Source organism: Chrysemys picta, chromosome 8 (genome assembly GCF_011386835.1).
Source record: "Chrysemys picta bellii isolate R12L10 chromosome 8, ASM1138683v2, whole genome shotgun sequence".
Taxonomy (NCBI): Eukaryota; Metazoa; Chordata; order Testudines; family Emydidae; genus Chrysemys; species Chrysemys picta.
The window spans coordinates 2,609,473-2,627,053 of NC_088798.1; the positions used below are offsets into that span (position 1 = coordinate 2,609,473).

The window sequence follows — 17,581 nt, forward strand, 5'->3', positions numbered from 1 at the left end:
TTCCCCTGTTGTGTGTGAGTGGGTCTGTCACACAGCAGCAAGGGAGGGAGAAAAATTAATTAAAAATAAAAAGGAAAAGTGGTTGTAAAACTACCAGAATTGGCAGGGAGAGTCAAGGGGCAGGCCTAGCACCTGAAACTACTCAGTTGTTGAAATTGACTAGATTTCAAGTTGACAGCATCCCTTTAAACTTCTATTTTCCTAGATGTTAGACATACCGTATAAGCTCATCCGGTCCCATCTGCTGCACACACAGAGTTGCTCCCTCCAATCCATTTTTCTAGTGCTTTGTCCAGTCCAGCTTTGAAATTCCCAGGGTTTAAGACAGTCATTTGATAATTTTTCAAACAGTCTGCAGTTTTGCTAGAACTGCAGCCTACCTCTTGGGCTCTCAGGTCAAACTTCAGCCTTACCCACCAAGTAGCTGATTGACGTGATTTTAATAGCATTTTCGAATACAGCTGTTAAGTGTGGGGCAGTGAGATTTTTCTAAAGGAAAAGCGCGTGCGGGTCTCAATGGCTCTAAACAGCTCCTGTCTCTGCATGTCGTCTCTTACGCTAGGCGGTGAAACGCATTATCGAGTAGTGCCCGGAAAGTGGCTAACTGCGTTTGACACACGCCAACTCCCTGCCTCCACACTGGATAATTGCATTGTCAACTGTTCAGCAAAGTGGCAGGTGACACTGCAGCCCGATTGATTGTCCTAGCATCGAGGCTCCTAAGGCTGTCAGCTACCCAATCGATAGAGTTTACACAAGACACCGTGACTGCATCTGTAACTAATTTCAGTTTGAAACTCGCAAGACACCGCTATCCCTGTTCCCTGGCTTGTGTTCTGATTCACTTGCATCCTCTCCCTGGGCTGGGAAGTTGCTTTTTCCTTTGAAAGTGCGTCTTGGGGGTTTTTTTTGGTTTTTTTTTTTTTCTTTTCTTTTGGAGCAGCAAGTGAAGAAATCAATGGTGTGTTTTGTGGTTTCAGATTTGAGGGCATTACTGCACATGGCTAACTAGCAGCTCCAGTTTCGCAATCAATAGGCTGATCAATTGATTAAATTAACACTGATTTTCTTTCTTCTTCCTGGCCTAGAAAAGAATTAGTTTGGAGTAGAGCATGCGGGTTTGGCTTATGAAATTTAGGCCTTGTTATTTCAGCCCGTGACCATTTCCACCCACTCTTCCTCCTCTACCCACAAATAAAATCTCTCTGCCTATCATTACTTAAAGCAAATGACAATGGGGCCTGCGGCTGGCGATGGCCTCGGTAAGCCAGGGTGTCACTTTCAGCTGTTCACCAGCCTCGCTGCGTCATGCTCGGCTGTTTTAGAAAAGGCATTCTCTTGGCTCCTCCGTGCTGCTTTATTATTGGCAAAGTTGCGACATTCCTGTGATCCCTGTCAGCAGTGCTTATTGATCCGGTGATGTGAATCTGCTTAGTGATTCAAGATTACTTTAATTCCCCTCGTCCCTTTTTTGTTCCCACCCACTCTCTACGGGAACTAAAGCTTTCAGAGCCACCCTCCTTCGATCATGGAAATCAAGCCAATGGCTGCTCAGACCGTGGTTCTGATTCTTCTTTTGTGTTGCAGCAGCGAGGTTTGAATTGCAGCCTTCCAAATAGAGGCAAGGTTGCAGGCTCGTCCCTCAGTGCATTACACAGGCACAAAGCTCCAGGATGCTAGGCAGGAAGTGCCATATTGGATCAGACCACTGGGCTGAATGTCCACTTCACTGCCTCCAGCCACCGCCTCCAGCTGATGCTTCGCAGGGAGGCATGAAAGAAATCCCTGCAATATCCCTAGCCAGTGCCACAATGTAGGGGGCGGGAGAAAACCACTCCTTCCCGACCCCTCAGTGATCAGCTCATGTCCTGAACCATGTTTGATTTCCCTGACATTGGCATGTATTGCTACCAAATGTCGTTAGTGGTCATAATGCTTTGCAGCCCTTTCTTTAAAGCCAGCTGTTCTTCGGGTTGTTAGTAAAGATCACTGCCGGTGTCTAGGACACTGATTTTTCAGTCTACTGACCAAATTGCACACTTTTACCTACCAGCCCAGGGGTAACCTGGGAGGGACACCTCTACTGGACAGGCCTGTGCAGATGTGCTCTTCTGTGTCCATTTCCCTGATCAATTGCAATTTCCTGTGAACTGGATTTGGGTTCCTGACATCACTTGGAAATACAGTTCTGTCCTGCAAACAGCTTTCCATGAGCTTGGAATGTACATTTCCCCTGGTGAAAGCTGCTAGCAGAATTCCTATGGTACAGGGGAGTAGAGGAACCACTTGACTGATAATCGGATCTGGAGAAAGATGGCTGATTAGGATGGCCTCTTCTTCTGCTCCCCTCTGTAAAAAGAAAGAAAAAGCTTTCTCTTTCCTTCCAATGCACTTTTTAAAAATAAAGCCACGGCTGTGCCATCTTGTCCTCTTAGCACTAGTTCGGGGTATTTCAGCAGCTGAGGAAATAAACCCGCGGTAGAGCTGCTCTTAGGAAGCCTGTGAGGGCCTGGTAGTGTCTCTGCACCAAATGTTTTTATTGCTTCTTTATTTTTGCTCTCCAAGAAGCCAGTGAGTGACATTTCTTTAAGAAAATACACTGCATGTGCTAGAAGGGCAGGCTGTGCTGAGGCGAGTTATTGCAGTGGGTGTTGTGGGTGGGGGGTAATTAGCCAAACCTACAGTCTTGGAAACTTACGGGAGGCTTTTTCTTCCTGAACACGTGTAAATCACCTGTGAGCAGCTCAAAAGCTTCTCTTCCAGCCCCCATCAAGCCTGCGCACTACAGAGTTGTACTTGGAGTCAGACCCACTTGTAAAATGTTTTATTTTTGAAGGAGGAATTGAGAATTTTATAATGTTCCTGACCAGCATTCCAGCCCTCCCGCCTTGGAGCCCAGCAGCTAGAACTCAGATCTCCTTCAAGAGGGTGTCCCAAGTGCTCACCAGCTCGACCCTAGCCTACAGACCAGTTTTCATGCTGTGGGCTGTTGCCTTTCCCAGTCCCTCTGCTTGGTTAAGAATGGGGTGGTGCAGTCCCTGGCAGCTCAGCTTGCTGAGGGTCTGAGCAATGCAGATGAAAAGTGAGACCCTTCAGGAAGCAGGAATAAATGCCAGGAGGGATTTGGTCCTCACGAGTCCAGTCTCTGTTCTGTTGGCGTACGGTGCCTCGCGGAGTGAGGTCCTGGTCCCTGAGTAGGAACACAAATCATAACTACAGTGTGGCACGGAGCACAGAACCTAAGGGTTAGTGTCTCCTGTTGGGTTTGCATTTGTAGCGCACACCAAACAAATATACTTAAAACTGAGAAAACGAGCTCACCCGCCAGGACGGAGTTGAGCAGTGGAGCCTGGGCCAATGAGGGCTTTGCCTGCCCTGCTGGGCTGTGGTCATCTCAGTCTGTGCAACTTTGCTTCGTTCTTGCCTTTCTGTTTCCAGCTTCGCCAGCCTCCACATAGATGCAGGGTTCCTCCCTGCAAGAGCTGCTGCTGATGCTGCAAACAAGTGAAGCCGCGTACGCTGTCACTTTGACCTCTGTTATCAGCTCCTACAGGAGAAACACACAAGCTTGAATTCAGGTCCCTTGTAAAATCTCTTTATTCTCTACATCTATAGTCTAAATCCGATATTCAGTTAATGACGGAATCTTAGGCAGCTTGAGTTGTATACACTGAAAATGCGAGGTGAGCTGTCCTCCGAGTGCATGTAGAGGGAGGTGGGATTTGAAGGAAGGCCATGTGACAGGCAAGGTCAGAAAAGTCATTCCAGATACAAGGAACAGCCCCCGGGCTTGGGAGAAGGCACAGGGGTGCTGTGGAAACTTGTGTGAGGAGAAAAGAGTCCTTTCTGCCAGGATATCCGTTTTTCATCTCCACGTATAGGAGGCCATGGGAAGCATTTCCATTCTCCTTCGAGCCTGCGGCCTGCATGTTGGCCAAGAGGCATATGAAATAGGCCTCCTTGTTTTTACATTGCAAAGCTTCACATCCATATTTCAGTGGCAGTGTTGCTTATTCTGAATATTCAGCAAGAACTGACTCTTGTGCTCAGGGCAGTTCCTCTGAGGCCAGCCAAAGTAACGCTGTATACGCCATTCCAGAGGGCTGCAGACACTCTAGGTAAGTGATCTTGATAGGTACATTCTGATTGATGGGAGAGTTTGTCTCCCAAACTGTCACATGGTTTATAAAGGTGCCACTCAACAACAGTGCTGGAATTGCTTGTCAGCGCACCTGGCTCCAAGAGCAATGGGGATAGGAGACAGAACTGTAACTTTGTTTTTTCTTGGCTTAATGGCCCCGGCGTCTGACCTGCCTGCTCACTCTTGTTTGTCTGGCCCTTAAAGAGGCAGCTGGGATTAAGACTGTCGGAGAATTGCACTGCATTAGCTCCTGGAGGGTTAGTGTTCTCACACAGGGCAGCATAGGCCGGGTCTGCTGCAGACAGAACACACAGCATGAGCAGAGAATGCTTCAGCTAGAAAATGGAATGATGTGGCAGGTTTCATTTTTAATCCGAAAGCAGTGTAATTACAATGCACTTTGGGCCTTATCCTACTCTCCTTCCTTGTATAATCCCTGGCTTCCCCTGTGAGTAATGGCTGCAGGATCGGGCCTGTTACGAATTCCCAGATCGAACTTGCACCTTAACTTTCAGGTGACAGCTGTGACTTTATTCACATGTTGGCATAAAGTTCAGTCCTCAGAACTGCCCTCTCTGTGAAGAGGAGGGAGGCACTGGTGTTAAACCTCCTCTGTAGGCAGCTTTGCTGATAATAGTGAATTACTGTGTCGCCTTCAGACAACTAAGCCAGCCCAGAATAACTCCTCTCGTGTTCCATCGCATTGCAATGAGCCATAGATCAGCTGGGTGGAACAATGTGATGTGGTGTCTCCTGGACGTTCCCGTCTTTTTCTAGTACAACAGCCGCACTTACAAGTACCACCGAGTACAAGCTAGCTCTGCGGCCATCCCCGCGCTCCGTTTCATATTTTCCCTGTTTCTGGATGGCAGCGTGCCCATGGCAAAGGGTAAGCAGGAGGTGGGAGTTCTGAGTCCTTTTTACACTCTGAGTGAGTTAGGATCACACCTGCTTCTATCAGGCCTTCCTTGCATTTAGTGGTCCTCTTAATCCATTTATAACAGCACTTGTCCAGAAATCTGGTTTGAATGAGCCTGAGATGAATAATTAATGTCAAGCGGTTCAGACGTCAAATATTTGAACAGCTGCTTGGGTGTTTTCACTGGCTTTGTTCAGAGAGGCAACACCAGAAAAGTTACATCAGGAGGGACAAGTTAAAACTCTGGCTTCAAACCCTGACCTATCAGAACCGGCCTTAAAACTAACCTTCCCGTGGGTGAAACATTTTTGAAAGAGTGTGTGATGGGTCATTGGTTTCACAAGTTGATCTCTGGTCAGGTTGTGCGTTGCCTTCTCTTCTCTAGCATTCTCCTCTAAGTAGTGGCGATTCCAGGATCGATGGTCTTGTTGTTCAATCTTGACATCTCTCAGAAACATGTTTTTCCTTCAGAGAACAAGAACCTGTAAATTTCTAAAACTGATCAATAGCATTGCTTCTATTTTGACTTGCCCACTAGCTAGGGGGTTTGGTTTTGTTCCACAGACAGAGAAATACAGTTCCGGACTCCATTTTGTTGACAACGCATAATCTGTAACAGCTCACATTCTTGTTACAAAAATCCTGTCTCTTATTTGGTAAAGTTAGGTGAAGTCAGGATTGTGTGTTGGAGAAATACCTAGGGCAGGGTTACCTGGCATTAGCCTCGAAGTGCTGCCCCTCCAGGCCCAGAACTGGGAGTCCTCAGCTGATCAGTCTGGAAAGCATGTCCTCCAGCCTCTTCGCTGAATGGCCCTGTGCTGCAACACATCTGAATGTTTAAACCGTTCACTTTGTTTGAGGAGGCTGCCCTGCTTGACGTGGCTTTCTAGCTCCGTCACATCATAATAAAGTATCTTCTTTCGTAACACATCTTCATGGCTTCCCACGCCCATCCTCCTTCTCCCCTCCCCACGAGGCAGGCTGGTGCTGGCTGGCCCCTGCTACCTGTCACCGTGTCTGGCCAGCACTGCTCCCATTAGTATCATTAAACCAAGGTTTTCAAAAGTGACTAGCAATTTTGGGTACCCAAATTCGATGTGGCTTAAAGGGCCTGACTTGCAGGAAGCGCCGAGTACCTGCCCCTAAACTGAGGCATCCAAACTCACTAGTCTCTTGGGGTTAGTCTGGACTCAACTAGCACTAAAGAGACGACTAAGGGGGGATATGATAGAGCTCTATAAAATCATGACTGGTGTGGAGAAAGTAAATAGGGAAGTGTTGTTTCCTCCTTCTCATAACACAAGAACTAGGGGGTCACCCAATGAAATTAATGGGCAGCAGGTTTAAAACAAACAAAAGGAAGTATTCACACAACACACAGTCAACCTGTGGAACTTCTTGCCAGAGGATGTTGTGAAGGCCAAGACTATAACAAGGTTCAAAAAAGAACTAGATAAATTGATGGAGGATAGGTCCATCAATAGCTGTTAGCCAGGCTGGGCAGGGATGGTGTCCCCTAGACTCTGACTGCCAGAAACTGGGGAATGGGTGACAGGGGATGGATCACTTGATGATTGCCTGCTCTGTTCATTCCATCTGAAGCAGCTGGCAGTGGCCACTGTCGGCAGACAGGAGACTGGGCTAGAGGGACCATTGGTCTGATCCAGTATGCCCGTTCTTATTGCAGTGTCAGACAGATGTTGTTTCCCTACTGGTGATCAAAGAAGAGACTTGCTTTCATGCTCTTTTGCACGTCATGTTGCGGTAGTAGGAGGCTCTGGTGGGAAGGGAGTGAGGTTATATAACAAGGAGGATGAGTGGATTGTGTTCATCCAAGAAACATCTCAGGAAAGTTTTTTGTCCTATGGTCTGAATTGTCCAGCTTCCTTTATTGCTCTGGCATTGCACTTTACAAAACTCCCCCCAGGGCTAGTAACTCAGTACTGACTGAGCAAACGGCTTATTCCATGGGCTGAGATAGGGGGCCAAACTGAGATCCCCGAGGTCAGAATGGAAGTTCCCAGACCTAGCAGTATCGCAGGTGTTGAATATCACCACTGATTCCTCCAGTTCTCCATCAGCAACTCCCATAACTGAAAAAGTCACAGCAAAAACTGCCAAAATGGCGCGTGCTCTCTCTCTCTGGCTGTACTGCAGGGCAGACTTCGGGGGAGGGATAAGACCTTTACTGTGAATGCGATAGAGAACATTTCTGAGCTCGTGTTCTCCAAAGCTGGGCAGAGTTGGGAGGTAGCAAAGGAGGTGTTAGTGCCGCCATTATTAGCCTTAAAAAGGATTTCCCCATACACAAATGAGAGTTCGGTGAGGGTGGGGTTAGGATTCTGAAATCAGATGCCTTAATGTTGGTAAGCTACACCACCGAAGCCAGGCTATAGCTCTTAAACGCTGACCATGATCCACTAGACTCTTTGGCTTGGATGATTTAGAAACCAAACTGCTGAAAACATGCTTGTTTCCCCTGTGCATGGCATCCTTGCAGATAGTGGAACCAAAGGAGAAATCCCTTTTACACTCAATTGACCCCCGACGACACCACCACTACCACCACCACCTCCCTCAAGCACTCGTTCCAAGTATTCATTATCTGGCTAACATTCAAATCACTTCTGGGACTGGCCAAGTCACTGCTCCAGCTTTGCATGATTTGTGTTTCCCACCTCTTGGAAAGAAAAATGAAGACCTGTACGTCCAAAGCTTATGGCCTTTGAGAAGTGATGGGCTACAGTAATGCCAGGTGCAGAAAATGGTGTTACTGGAGGTTTAATGTCATGCTTGTAAATTACCACGACCTCTCTCGCTGCGAGTTCTCAGGCAGCATTGCAAGAATATCCAGCTCTTCTGACAGGTCTCTCGTATTCCTTTAAATCTTCTCCCAAACGTTGGGATGAACTGAAAGAGTCAAGATTTAGTGGATGAGCCATTGCTGTGAGAGAAGGAAGCTGAGATTGTACTTTGGCTGCCAGCATATAACACGACTCAGCCAGTACTTGAAACGCTTCCGACGGGCTCGGCTGGCAAGGGCGCTGCCCTGTATGCTTCTGAAGGCTGTGCCCCTTGTCACAAAGCAGTGCCTTGCTTTCAGAAGCCGGTGTTGGGTGCTGCACTTGCACAGGTGTCAATAATGGCAGGTTGGTAGCTGGTCGTTGCTTCGGGGGCGGGGGCTGGCTGAGTTAATCTGGAGAGGCGATCCTGAAACCTGATGGAGTGCTGAAAGTGCCACTCTTTAAAGGCCCTCGTTTTATATGGGGGAAGAGAGAGATCAAGTCTTTATAAACAAATTTTATTAGCAGCTTAACTGATAACTTGTACGTTCTCAGAGACTGACAGTGACATACTGCATTCGAGTGGTGTCCTTGGAAAGAGATCTGTATCCTGTCTAGCTCCCACTGGGGATATAGCCAGCTAGAAATACTGCTCCACCAACATGGGGGGGTCAGGGAGGGGGACACAGATCCGGTATTGACACCATAAACTAGGTGGAGAGCACAGTGGACTGGGAGAAGAGTCAGGCCCTTGTGTTGTCAAGAGGGTGACTCGAGGGATGGGGGGACTTCTGTTTTTATGAGGAGCAATTAATAATCCTTCCCAAAATTAATATCCCTAACTGAAACTCACCATCTCCTCCCTTCCTGGGCGCAATCACACTGCACAAGAAGCCTTTGCTCTCAAAGCCCAATTAAAACTGACATGAGCCAGAGTTAGTGATCTGATACCAAAATGTTTTAACTCTGCTACAGCCCTTCAACATGGAGGGAGGATGGCCTTGCGGTTAATGCATTGGGTTGGGACTCAGGCCTCAGTTTCCCCATCGGTCAACGGAGATGTTGAATTGTAACTGTTTGGTGTGAACACTCTTGCTGTGGTTTGTACAACATTTGGCTCAACAGAACCTCATCCTGGCTGGCATGCCCACAAAGCAATAACAACAACGCTCAAAGATGCTTCTTGCCGATGAAGAGGGCTGTAGCCCACGAAAGCTTATGCTCAAATAAATTTGGTAATCTCTAAAGTGCCACAAGTACTCCTGTTCTTCTTGCCTGTGTTGGCTCTCTCCTAAAGATTAGCACTTCTTATGTGGCTTTCTAAATACTTTCTACTAAGTATTTGGGGGTACTCAATCCTGTGAGAGCCTGGGCACCCTCAGCTCCCCTAGGAGTTAATCAGGAGTGCTTAACACTTCACAGGATCTGGGCCTACGCAGCGCTTCATACTTCAGCAAGGATTTTGCCTGCGTAAGAAGTGCTCGTTAGGGCCCTTAACGTTAGTGTGTTCCTTATCTGCTTCCTGGAAGTCGTTTTATTCTCATTCATGAACATTTAATATTGGACAAAATTAAGCAGAGGCCAACGCTCGTTACAAAAATAGGTGTTTTATTATCCTGGTGTCTGTTTGTCCCCACTGATAGTCCTCATGTTTCCCAGTGGCCTTATCTCGTCATGTTTGGCTGAGAAACCATGTGATGAACAAACTTAGCTACACCCACTAACTTCTTTTGATGTTTGAGCTTTCAGCCAGGAGTGAGAGACAATCCCAATTTCTGAACCACCCCCTATAGCCCTTAAGCTCCCCTTTTTCCTTGCTACAAAAAGTAAAGTTATGATGAGGGTGATGGAAATTTCTAAAATTCCCTTCATAATTGAAAATTAAACTGTCTCATTCTTTCTGATTGGCGCTGGTTCCTGCTGCTAATCTGTTTAAAATACATGGCTGAGCTCTGAAGGATGGTCCACGCAGCCCAGCCTCTGTCCTAGGATTTCTTTCCAGGGATCTCCTTGTGTTGCTCTGTGAGATGTTTTGCTACAGCGCACTGATTCGTGATACTAGTCCACCCATTTTATTCCCTCCAGGCTCCGGATTCATTATGTGCAGTGGCAAGGAGAATCCGGATAGCGACGCTGATCTCGACGTGGATGGAGATGACACACTGGAATACGGGAAACCACAGTATCGTTTTTGAGACATTCGTACTCAGCTGTGGGTCTGATGCTTCTGACCCCGTGATACAGCGTTGCCCTGTGTAACGTTGAGTGAGCCAGCCCCCGTGAGAAATGCCAGCAGCTCCCCACACTGCATATCATACACTTGATCCTTTGGGTTATTTCCCTAATGTCTCTGACACAACACTTCCTTGTCCTTGTTAGTTACCTATACCCCATCCTGGCATGTGCCTCCTTCGTCCACACCACCTTTTTCTACGTCACCGAAAGCGAATCATTCTGTGTCTCCTTTTTTCATACGCTCAGATTTTCCCAAAATGCACTCTGCTCCAGGAGTGTCCGAAGCTCCCTAAAAGCCGAACTGTGGCCCTTCCCGTTCCCGCGAGGCCCTGCCCCTGCACTGCCTCGTCCCCGAGGCCCTGCTCCCAAGCCCCCTTTTCCCCCTAAGATCCCACCACCCGCTCTCTCCTCTCCACCACCCCCCTCCCATTGCTCACCATTAAGGCCAGTAAAAAGTAATGGGGCCATGGCCCCCCCAGCCCCCTGTTCCGGTTCACTTGCTCTGCTCCAACTATTTGGTTAGGGCTGGAGCTTTTCCATCCAGAAATTTGGGCCAGAGCAACTGGACTATACCAAGCAGCTCTAGCGGCTGTTCAGTGCAGGCCTCTAGCAAGAGGGGGACAGGCACGCGATTTGAATTCCCTGACGGCAATGTTTCCACTCTGACATTCGGGGGGGGAGGCTTATTGTCTCTATTCTGGGATTTAATTAAACCTGCACCAGCTGGTGTGAGTCAGCATCTCTCTCATAGAGGCAGGGGCAGTGTGCTGACTGAGGCCTGCAGAGGATCCGGCCCTAAAGTTGGTATTCTCCAAACAAAACCGAACAGGAGATGGAGAATTTCTCTTTCTCAGAACAGCTCTTCCCGTATGTTACTATCAAAGGACTCTCTCCACATGGCACAGGGTGTTACCTTCCTGTCTAAGTTTGTTACCATGTTGCCTTTGAAATCAAAGCTTCGGGAAGCGAGCTGTTGAGGTAGATTGTCCGAATGAACCCCGCTGTGTATCCTTTGGAGCCAAAGTTGGCTGGCTGAGCCCCCAGTGCCGCGAAATAGGCGCACCACCGAGCGCACACAGTCCCCCTCGACGAGGCTGTATTGCTCCTTAACCCTCTGTGCTCAGGTATACCGAGGCAGACATCATCCCTTGCACCGGGGAAGAGCCGGGCGAAGCCAAAGAGCGGGAGGCACTCCGCGGTGCCGTCTTAAAGTAAGCGCCTGGGCTTTGGAATTGTTTTCACCAAACTGGCTGGGTGAGAGTTGAGGGGGAAATCCCTGTTCAGCTGTGTGTGTGTGAGACGTGGCAAGAGAGAGGCAAAGTCATGTGGCTTGGGCTGAATTCCCCACCCGGGGCGTAGGAAGGGGCAAATGAGGATATGGTTAGGGATTCGTAGAAGCCCCTGCTAAGCACATTCCCCAGCTACTCTGGCCACACCCACTCCCCAGAAGGGCCACCTACTCTGAGAGCAGCATTGGCCAGCTGCTAACTTCGGGTGGAGAAGACACTGGTGCTGCAATCCCCCTCTGGGCAGACCTTTCACGGTCGGGGGCCCTGAGCTCTGCCACCCCCCAGAGCGGACTGGAGTTGGGTAGATCTGTAGCTGCGCAGCTGCCCCTTGCATGCCACAGCGCTGGGTGCAGTATGTGTCGGCTAGCACCGTGCGTGGGACTGCCCGGGGTGGGGTAGAACAGGCCAGCGGACCCCTCTGCATGTTGCACTGATCAGGGGCAGGTCTGTGCCGCTCCCTCGTGGGGCAGGCCTTTGCACTGGGAACCGAGAGCCCTGCCTCACTTGCTCCAGGCTGTGAAATGCAGGCAGGCAGCCAGGGTGCCATGTGAGCCAGGCGCTGGGGGAAGTGCTTCAGGCAAATAACAAAATGACTGTGAACAGGGACCTAGGATTGTTTTTCTAGCCCTCTGCCCTGCACGGAAATAGGGCTTCAATTTCCCCTCTGTCTCGTAGACTGAGTGATCCTGTGAGGTCAAGGGTGAAGTGATTGATAAAGCAGTGAAATGAAGCTTTCTTACTGCTTAGCCTGTCACAAACAGTGGCTCAAAATTAGGTTCCACTCTGTAGAAACATGGGATTTGCCAGGCTGGATCAGACCGTTGGGCCTTCAGCAGCAGCCAATCCCTCTGCTTCAGAGTGAGGTAGAACCATGGGGGGGCAATCCCTCGCCAGTGCCCGCAGACAGTAGTGGGGAGGTGTGGTGTGGGGATTACAGCAGGAGCCTGGAACCTACCATGTCACAGTCCCATATGTGGCTCTGTCACTCAACGCTGTCTTGCCTTGCAGTCCTTGAGACCCTCTCCGACTCATTTGCCCCATCTGTAAAATGGGGGTGATTATACTTCATATTTGCAAAGTGCTTTGAAATTCTGACCAAAGGCTCCGGAGAAATGCAGAGTGTAATTATTAGCTCATGCCCTGAAGCAGGAGGCTAGATTACCCTTTTAATGTAACCCTCTTAGCTCGCAGAGCTGGAAATGTCACTTAGCGTTCATAATTACCCAGGCGCCTTTAAAGATTCTCTTGTGCTGTTGCCTCCTTTATTCTGTTGGCTCACAAGTGACTGGTCACGCTTGCCAGGTCTATATGCTTTAGTGTAATGGGTGTCCCAAATGTGAAGCGTTAAAAGGCCCCGCCTGTGAGAAGGGGCAGTTATTCTTGGAGGGAGAGTCTGTTGTACGTAGAGAGAAGCCTTTTGCCTCTGGAATCCTGGGTGCAAAACTCAGCCTTAGGTTACAAGGGAAGGAATTTGGATCCAAAGCCTTCAGTCTACATCACAACCACTGAGTGGTTCAGTACAGACTGTGTGGGCACAGCAGGAGTTGGGAGCATTGGGAGAGCTGTGCGGGGAACAAAGCCCAGTTCTAGAGAAGGCTAGTCCCTTGCTTTGATGCCCAGATTTAAGTGGGAGGGAATGTTGGTATTTAAGCTGTTGAAACCTACAAAAACCAGTGAGGCTTGTGTGTGTTGTAGGGGCCACGGACTCCCCGTGACCTGCTTTCAGCATTCTCTCTTCTCTGTTTTTAGTGGTGGTACGCCCAGTACCCGAATAACGCCAGAGTTTTCCAAATGGGCCAGTGATGGTGAGTGTTAGATCCATAAATTACTGTTCCATCCTGAACAGGCAGATCTTCTCCTGCAGGTTTGGATGGAGGGCAGGGGGGTGCCGGGGGAGTGGGTTGATCTTCCACTTTTTTCGAGTTGCAGTCACTTGCCTTTGTAGTGGTCATGGTAACTGCATGTCAATAAAAGCAGGCAGTGATCTTGTGTATAGATAGCCCCTTGACCCCCAAACAGTATCATTAACAATACTCGGTACTGGCAGAACACCTTTATTCTGGGGATCTCAGAGGGCCCCACGCGTATTCCTCCTCTTGGGCCTTTGAGGGGCTGACCCCAAGGTGGAGACTTGTCAGAGACAGGATTAGAACTCTGGCATTTTGGGCTCCCACTCCTGGGCGCTGCCCATTAGGGCACCAACTTCCTGTTGAGCTGAATGATGTCATAAAATGGCATCTGAATGAAAGGGAAAAAAACAGCTGGTGACTGTTTGGCCTGGTGCCACAGGATGCCAGTTGGTAGCCAGTGAGGTCTCTTGTGGTGGGAGCCATATCTTGTCTCTTGACGTTGAGAGTCAGAGTGAGATCCCATCTGTAGAGAACAGGGAGTTTTAAGGCCAGCAGTCAAATAGCGAGGGTGGTGTCCTGGGGGCACTGCCCTCTGTGGTCTGATTGTCTAGGAGCAGGGTAACGGAGGAGCCTGCCCAGCTGGTCAGGAGGTCTCTGCGCAATAATGGACATGTAATGGAAGTTCTCCCTCCCCAGCAGAAACCACACTGTCTTGGGTCCTCCTCCTCCTCCGTTCACTTAAGCAGCTGTTCGAGCTTCACTCCCCAGTGCTGCTGTTCAGTCTCTGGGGGCTTGACCCAGACACACGTTCATGCTGCCCCTTTTTTGTTGCCGTCCCATTTTTAAAAGGACATATGAGATTAATAATGCAACCTCCGAAGTAGATCTTGTCCTCTGTGGTGTCAGCATAAGAGAATAATGCCTCCTATTGCTGTTCCCATGGAGTTCTTCCTTTAGCCCAAGTGGCAGAAGCTTTTAGCATGGCATGTCCTGGCTTCTGTCCCAGCTGAGGATACACGGTGGAAGCTGCCCACAATAATGATCTGCGACAAAGAAAATGGTTTGAGCTGTGACTTACGTTGATACTCAATTGAAAGCATGTGTCGTTCTTTGAGGTTTTTTAAACCCATCGGGGGTGGTTTTATTTTTAAAAGCCAGCGGCCCCCGGGCACATACCCATCCCTACAATAACAAACTAGTGGGAAGTGTGAGCAGCCCCCCAGTAATAAAACTTCACACGTTCCCGCTGTAGAGCCCCAAGCACATCACAACATTGGGTAAGTGCTGTTGTCCCTGCTTTCCAGAAGAGGGAACCGAGACAGAACAAAGTTAGGAGACTTGCCCTCAGTCACCCAGGGAACGCAGTAGCAGAACTGGGAATAGAATGCTTGGTGCCTGACGCCCAGGCCTCATAAGAGTCCACAACCAGGGGCTTGGGCAACTGCACAGTACCAAACCAACGTGGGGCTTGGACCTGGGAAGGGGAAGAGAAGGTTGAGGAATGGCGGTCTCACCGGGGACGTTATAAATAAGTGTATTAAATATTCTCTGTTCTTAATCACTTTCCTGTATGTGACACAGCACCCACATAGCTTCCTAAGAGAAGAGAGAATAAACTGTCTTGGATAAGGGAAATTGGAGTACTTACCACAGACGGTGAATTAAATAAATCAGCTCTCCTTCAGTAGATGTATTGGAGGGATGGTGAAGAAGTAACAGCACTAATGCTTGGTATTAGCTTGGGTTTCTACAGCTCTTGTCACCCAAACACATCACAAGCTGCTCTGCATAGACTCATTGGCCAAGATAGTGGCTAGTGACTTTGGGTGCCCCGTTTAAGATCCCTTGAAGGAGCCAGATTTGCAGAGGGCAGTGCTCAGCAATTTCAGTCTGGACCCTTTAAGGCATCTCTGGCTGGGTGCCCAAAATCCCTCAATCACTGGAAAATCTTGGCTTTTTATTTTTTTGCCTCTTGTGGGGCAAATTTCGTCCAGTCCTGCCTTGCTGGAAACCCGCTCTGCATGGCTGCTGTAGCAAACCTTTTCTGAAATAAATCTTAGTTCCGGGAAAGTGACTCCTGGGTCCTTTGCTCCTGCACCTGTTACACGTTTAGACTAAATGCCCTGTGCCTTCCCTCCACAGAAATGCCCTCGACGAGTAACGGGGAGAGCAGTAAACAGGAGGCTCTGCACAAGACCTGTAAGAACAGCGACATCGAAAAGTGAGTATAAAGCGCACCGCCCTGCCCACTCTGTGGAAGTAAGCAACTGCCCCCAGCTCTCTGAGCGTCAGGGGAACTCAGGCGCACACAGGCATATTTTGGCACCCTTGACCACTGAAGCAGTTATCCTTGAAATAAGCTACTTCCGTCCCAAACATCAGCATTGCATTATCTCCGCTCCTAGCTCCCGCTGTCTGAAGTGGCTGATAACAGGGGGGTTCCATCATCATGGGGTTAGGCCTTCTGATTTCCATGCTCCGTAGCAACTTCTCTTCCACAAAGGAAACACCCCACCTCTGTGTCTTGGCGCTCACTGCGGTGATCTCCAGCAGGCATGTGGTGTGGAGCGGGGAGGGCCGCCTGCTTTGTTGGTAAGCTCCGTGTTCTTCAGGATCTCTCTCCTAAAGGAAGCCCCCTATGCTCTCTCCTCGTCCCCGCTCAGACTCTGCCTTGGAACCTACATATTCCATCCTCCTCCTCTCCGTGGGAAGGACTCGGAGCAGCCCAAAGGCCGCACTTTGAGGGCAAACACTGAATACTCTTCCCTGTGGAGCAGTCAGCATTGGTCCTTGTGAGAGCCGGAGAGAGTCACTAATATGAGACACCCTGAGCCTCCATCTCCCAGGATCTGAGCATGTTTCATCTGCATCCTTCCATCCCTGATTCAAGAGCCTGCAGCCCAGTGTTTAAGCTGTGTGAAAGCCCATTGTGCTGCTGATAATGGGGGGTTGTCACCATCTCCTTCTCCTGCTAGTTCCAGTCACTGCATGCATGTACGCATGACCTAGGATGGAGCCAGGTCATGTTCTTGGCACTGTTTGTTTCAGATTTCTCTTTTGGGGATTCCCACACACACACACACACACACACCCCTTCGGGTGGCTTGCCCCTTCCCACCCTCTTCCTAAAGGCTTGTGGGGAAACCCTGGCTGTTGGACGCCTAGCCGCGTGAGTGCCTCTGGGAATCCCGGCCTAGTAGTTTCAAGATCCTCCAAGGCTGCAGTGGATCATTTTAATTCCCTTTTTAAAAAGAGCGAGTTGGTTATTGCCTAAAATCAACTCTGATCGGGTAAGGAATAAACCGGCTCTGAATGAGACAGAAGCATCTCCCATCTCTGTGCTCGAAGATTCCAAATAACTTTATCTCGGATTAGTTTGAAATCCAGTTCCTTCTCCTCATCGACCTGCCCAGGCCCGACTTCAGGGTTCTATGTCCCCTGCAGACTGGAGACTTCTAACAGCTAAAGCAGCTTTAAGAAGCACTAGTGCATGGTCAGGTGTTAGCTGAGGTAATTCCCTGCTCACCCTGACCTCTGGTCTTTGGACCTTTTTTTTTCTGTTTTAAAGCCTCTCTACCCATGTGTCCCAGACATGGGTGATCCACACTGCTCATACTCTACATATAGCTTCTGATTTCATACTTATCAATCAGTGGGTTGAAAGTTAGACCACAGAATTTGGGGATTTGACAACACCGCAATAGGAGGCCTATTTTTCAGAGTAACCACTCTCGTGCTTTGTGTCAGAGGTGTTGAATCCCTGAGCAGAAATCCTCTGTCTCAACCCTCCTTTGGTTTGTTGCTCATCCTTCGTAGGGCCTCCTAAGCTCTCCTTAGAGTCAGTGACTCTCTACCCTCCCAAATCCACTCCTGTTGAAAAGCTGAAAGGATTTGACCGTTTCCAGAACACTTGAGCTCAAGTGATAAATTGACCTTGCCTCCTTGATCAGGTTATTAAAGCTTGGTCTAGAGTCTTTGGAAGGATCCCCAAGCACTTTCCAGATGATGCGTAGAGTAACTACATTGTGAAATATGTGTATCCGTCCTGTCCCATCATAACCCTGCCCCAGTTCAACTCCCAGGCCTGCTGGAGCTGCTGGAAGGCAGGCAAAACTCCTTAGAAATGACAGGTAAAGCCTTACTGGCTTATTGACTCTCCCCAAGAAATTCCTCATTTAGAGGAACGAGGAGAGCTGAGCAGGGCCACCCAGAGGATTCGGGGGCCTGGGGTCTTCGGCGGCCGGGGGCCCCTGCCGCTGAATTGCTGCTGAAGACCCAGAGCGGAAGAAGCTCTGGGGCCCGGGCCCCACAAGAGTTTTCCAGGGCCGCTGGAGCGAGTGAAGGATCCCGCTCCAGGGGCCCCA

General features: G+C 49.2%; 1 protein-coding gene across 7 annotated transcripts in view; it reads left to right on the forward strand.

Annotated features, from left to right (window-relative positions):
* The window catches only part of RNF220 (ring finger protein 220), a 324,075-nt gene that overhangs the window by 273,259 nt on the left and 33,235 nt on the right, over nt 1-17,581 (forward strand). For 5 of the 7 annotated variants that reach the window (XM_005303038.5, XM_065553696.1, XM_065553697.1 and 2 more), the window contains 4 exons: nt 9,929-10,025; nt 11,203-11,289; nt 13,117-13,172; nt 15,360-15,438. In XM_005303038.5, coding sequence (XP_005303095.1) covers nt 9,929-10,025; nt 11,203-11,289; nt 13,117-13,172; nt 15,360-15,438 — 319 coding nt within the window. The remainder of the gene's footprint in view (nt 1-9,928; nt 10,026-11,202; nt 11,290-13,116; nt 13,173-15,359; nt 15,439-17,581) is intronic. The other 2 variants (XM_065553698.1, XM_042851483.2) reach the window with 1 other exon arrangement.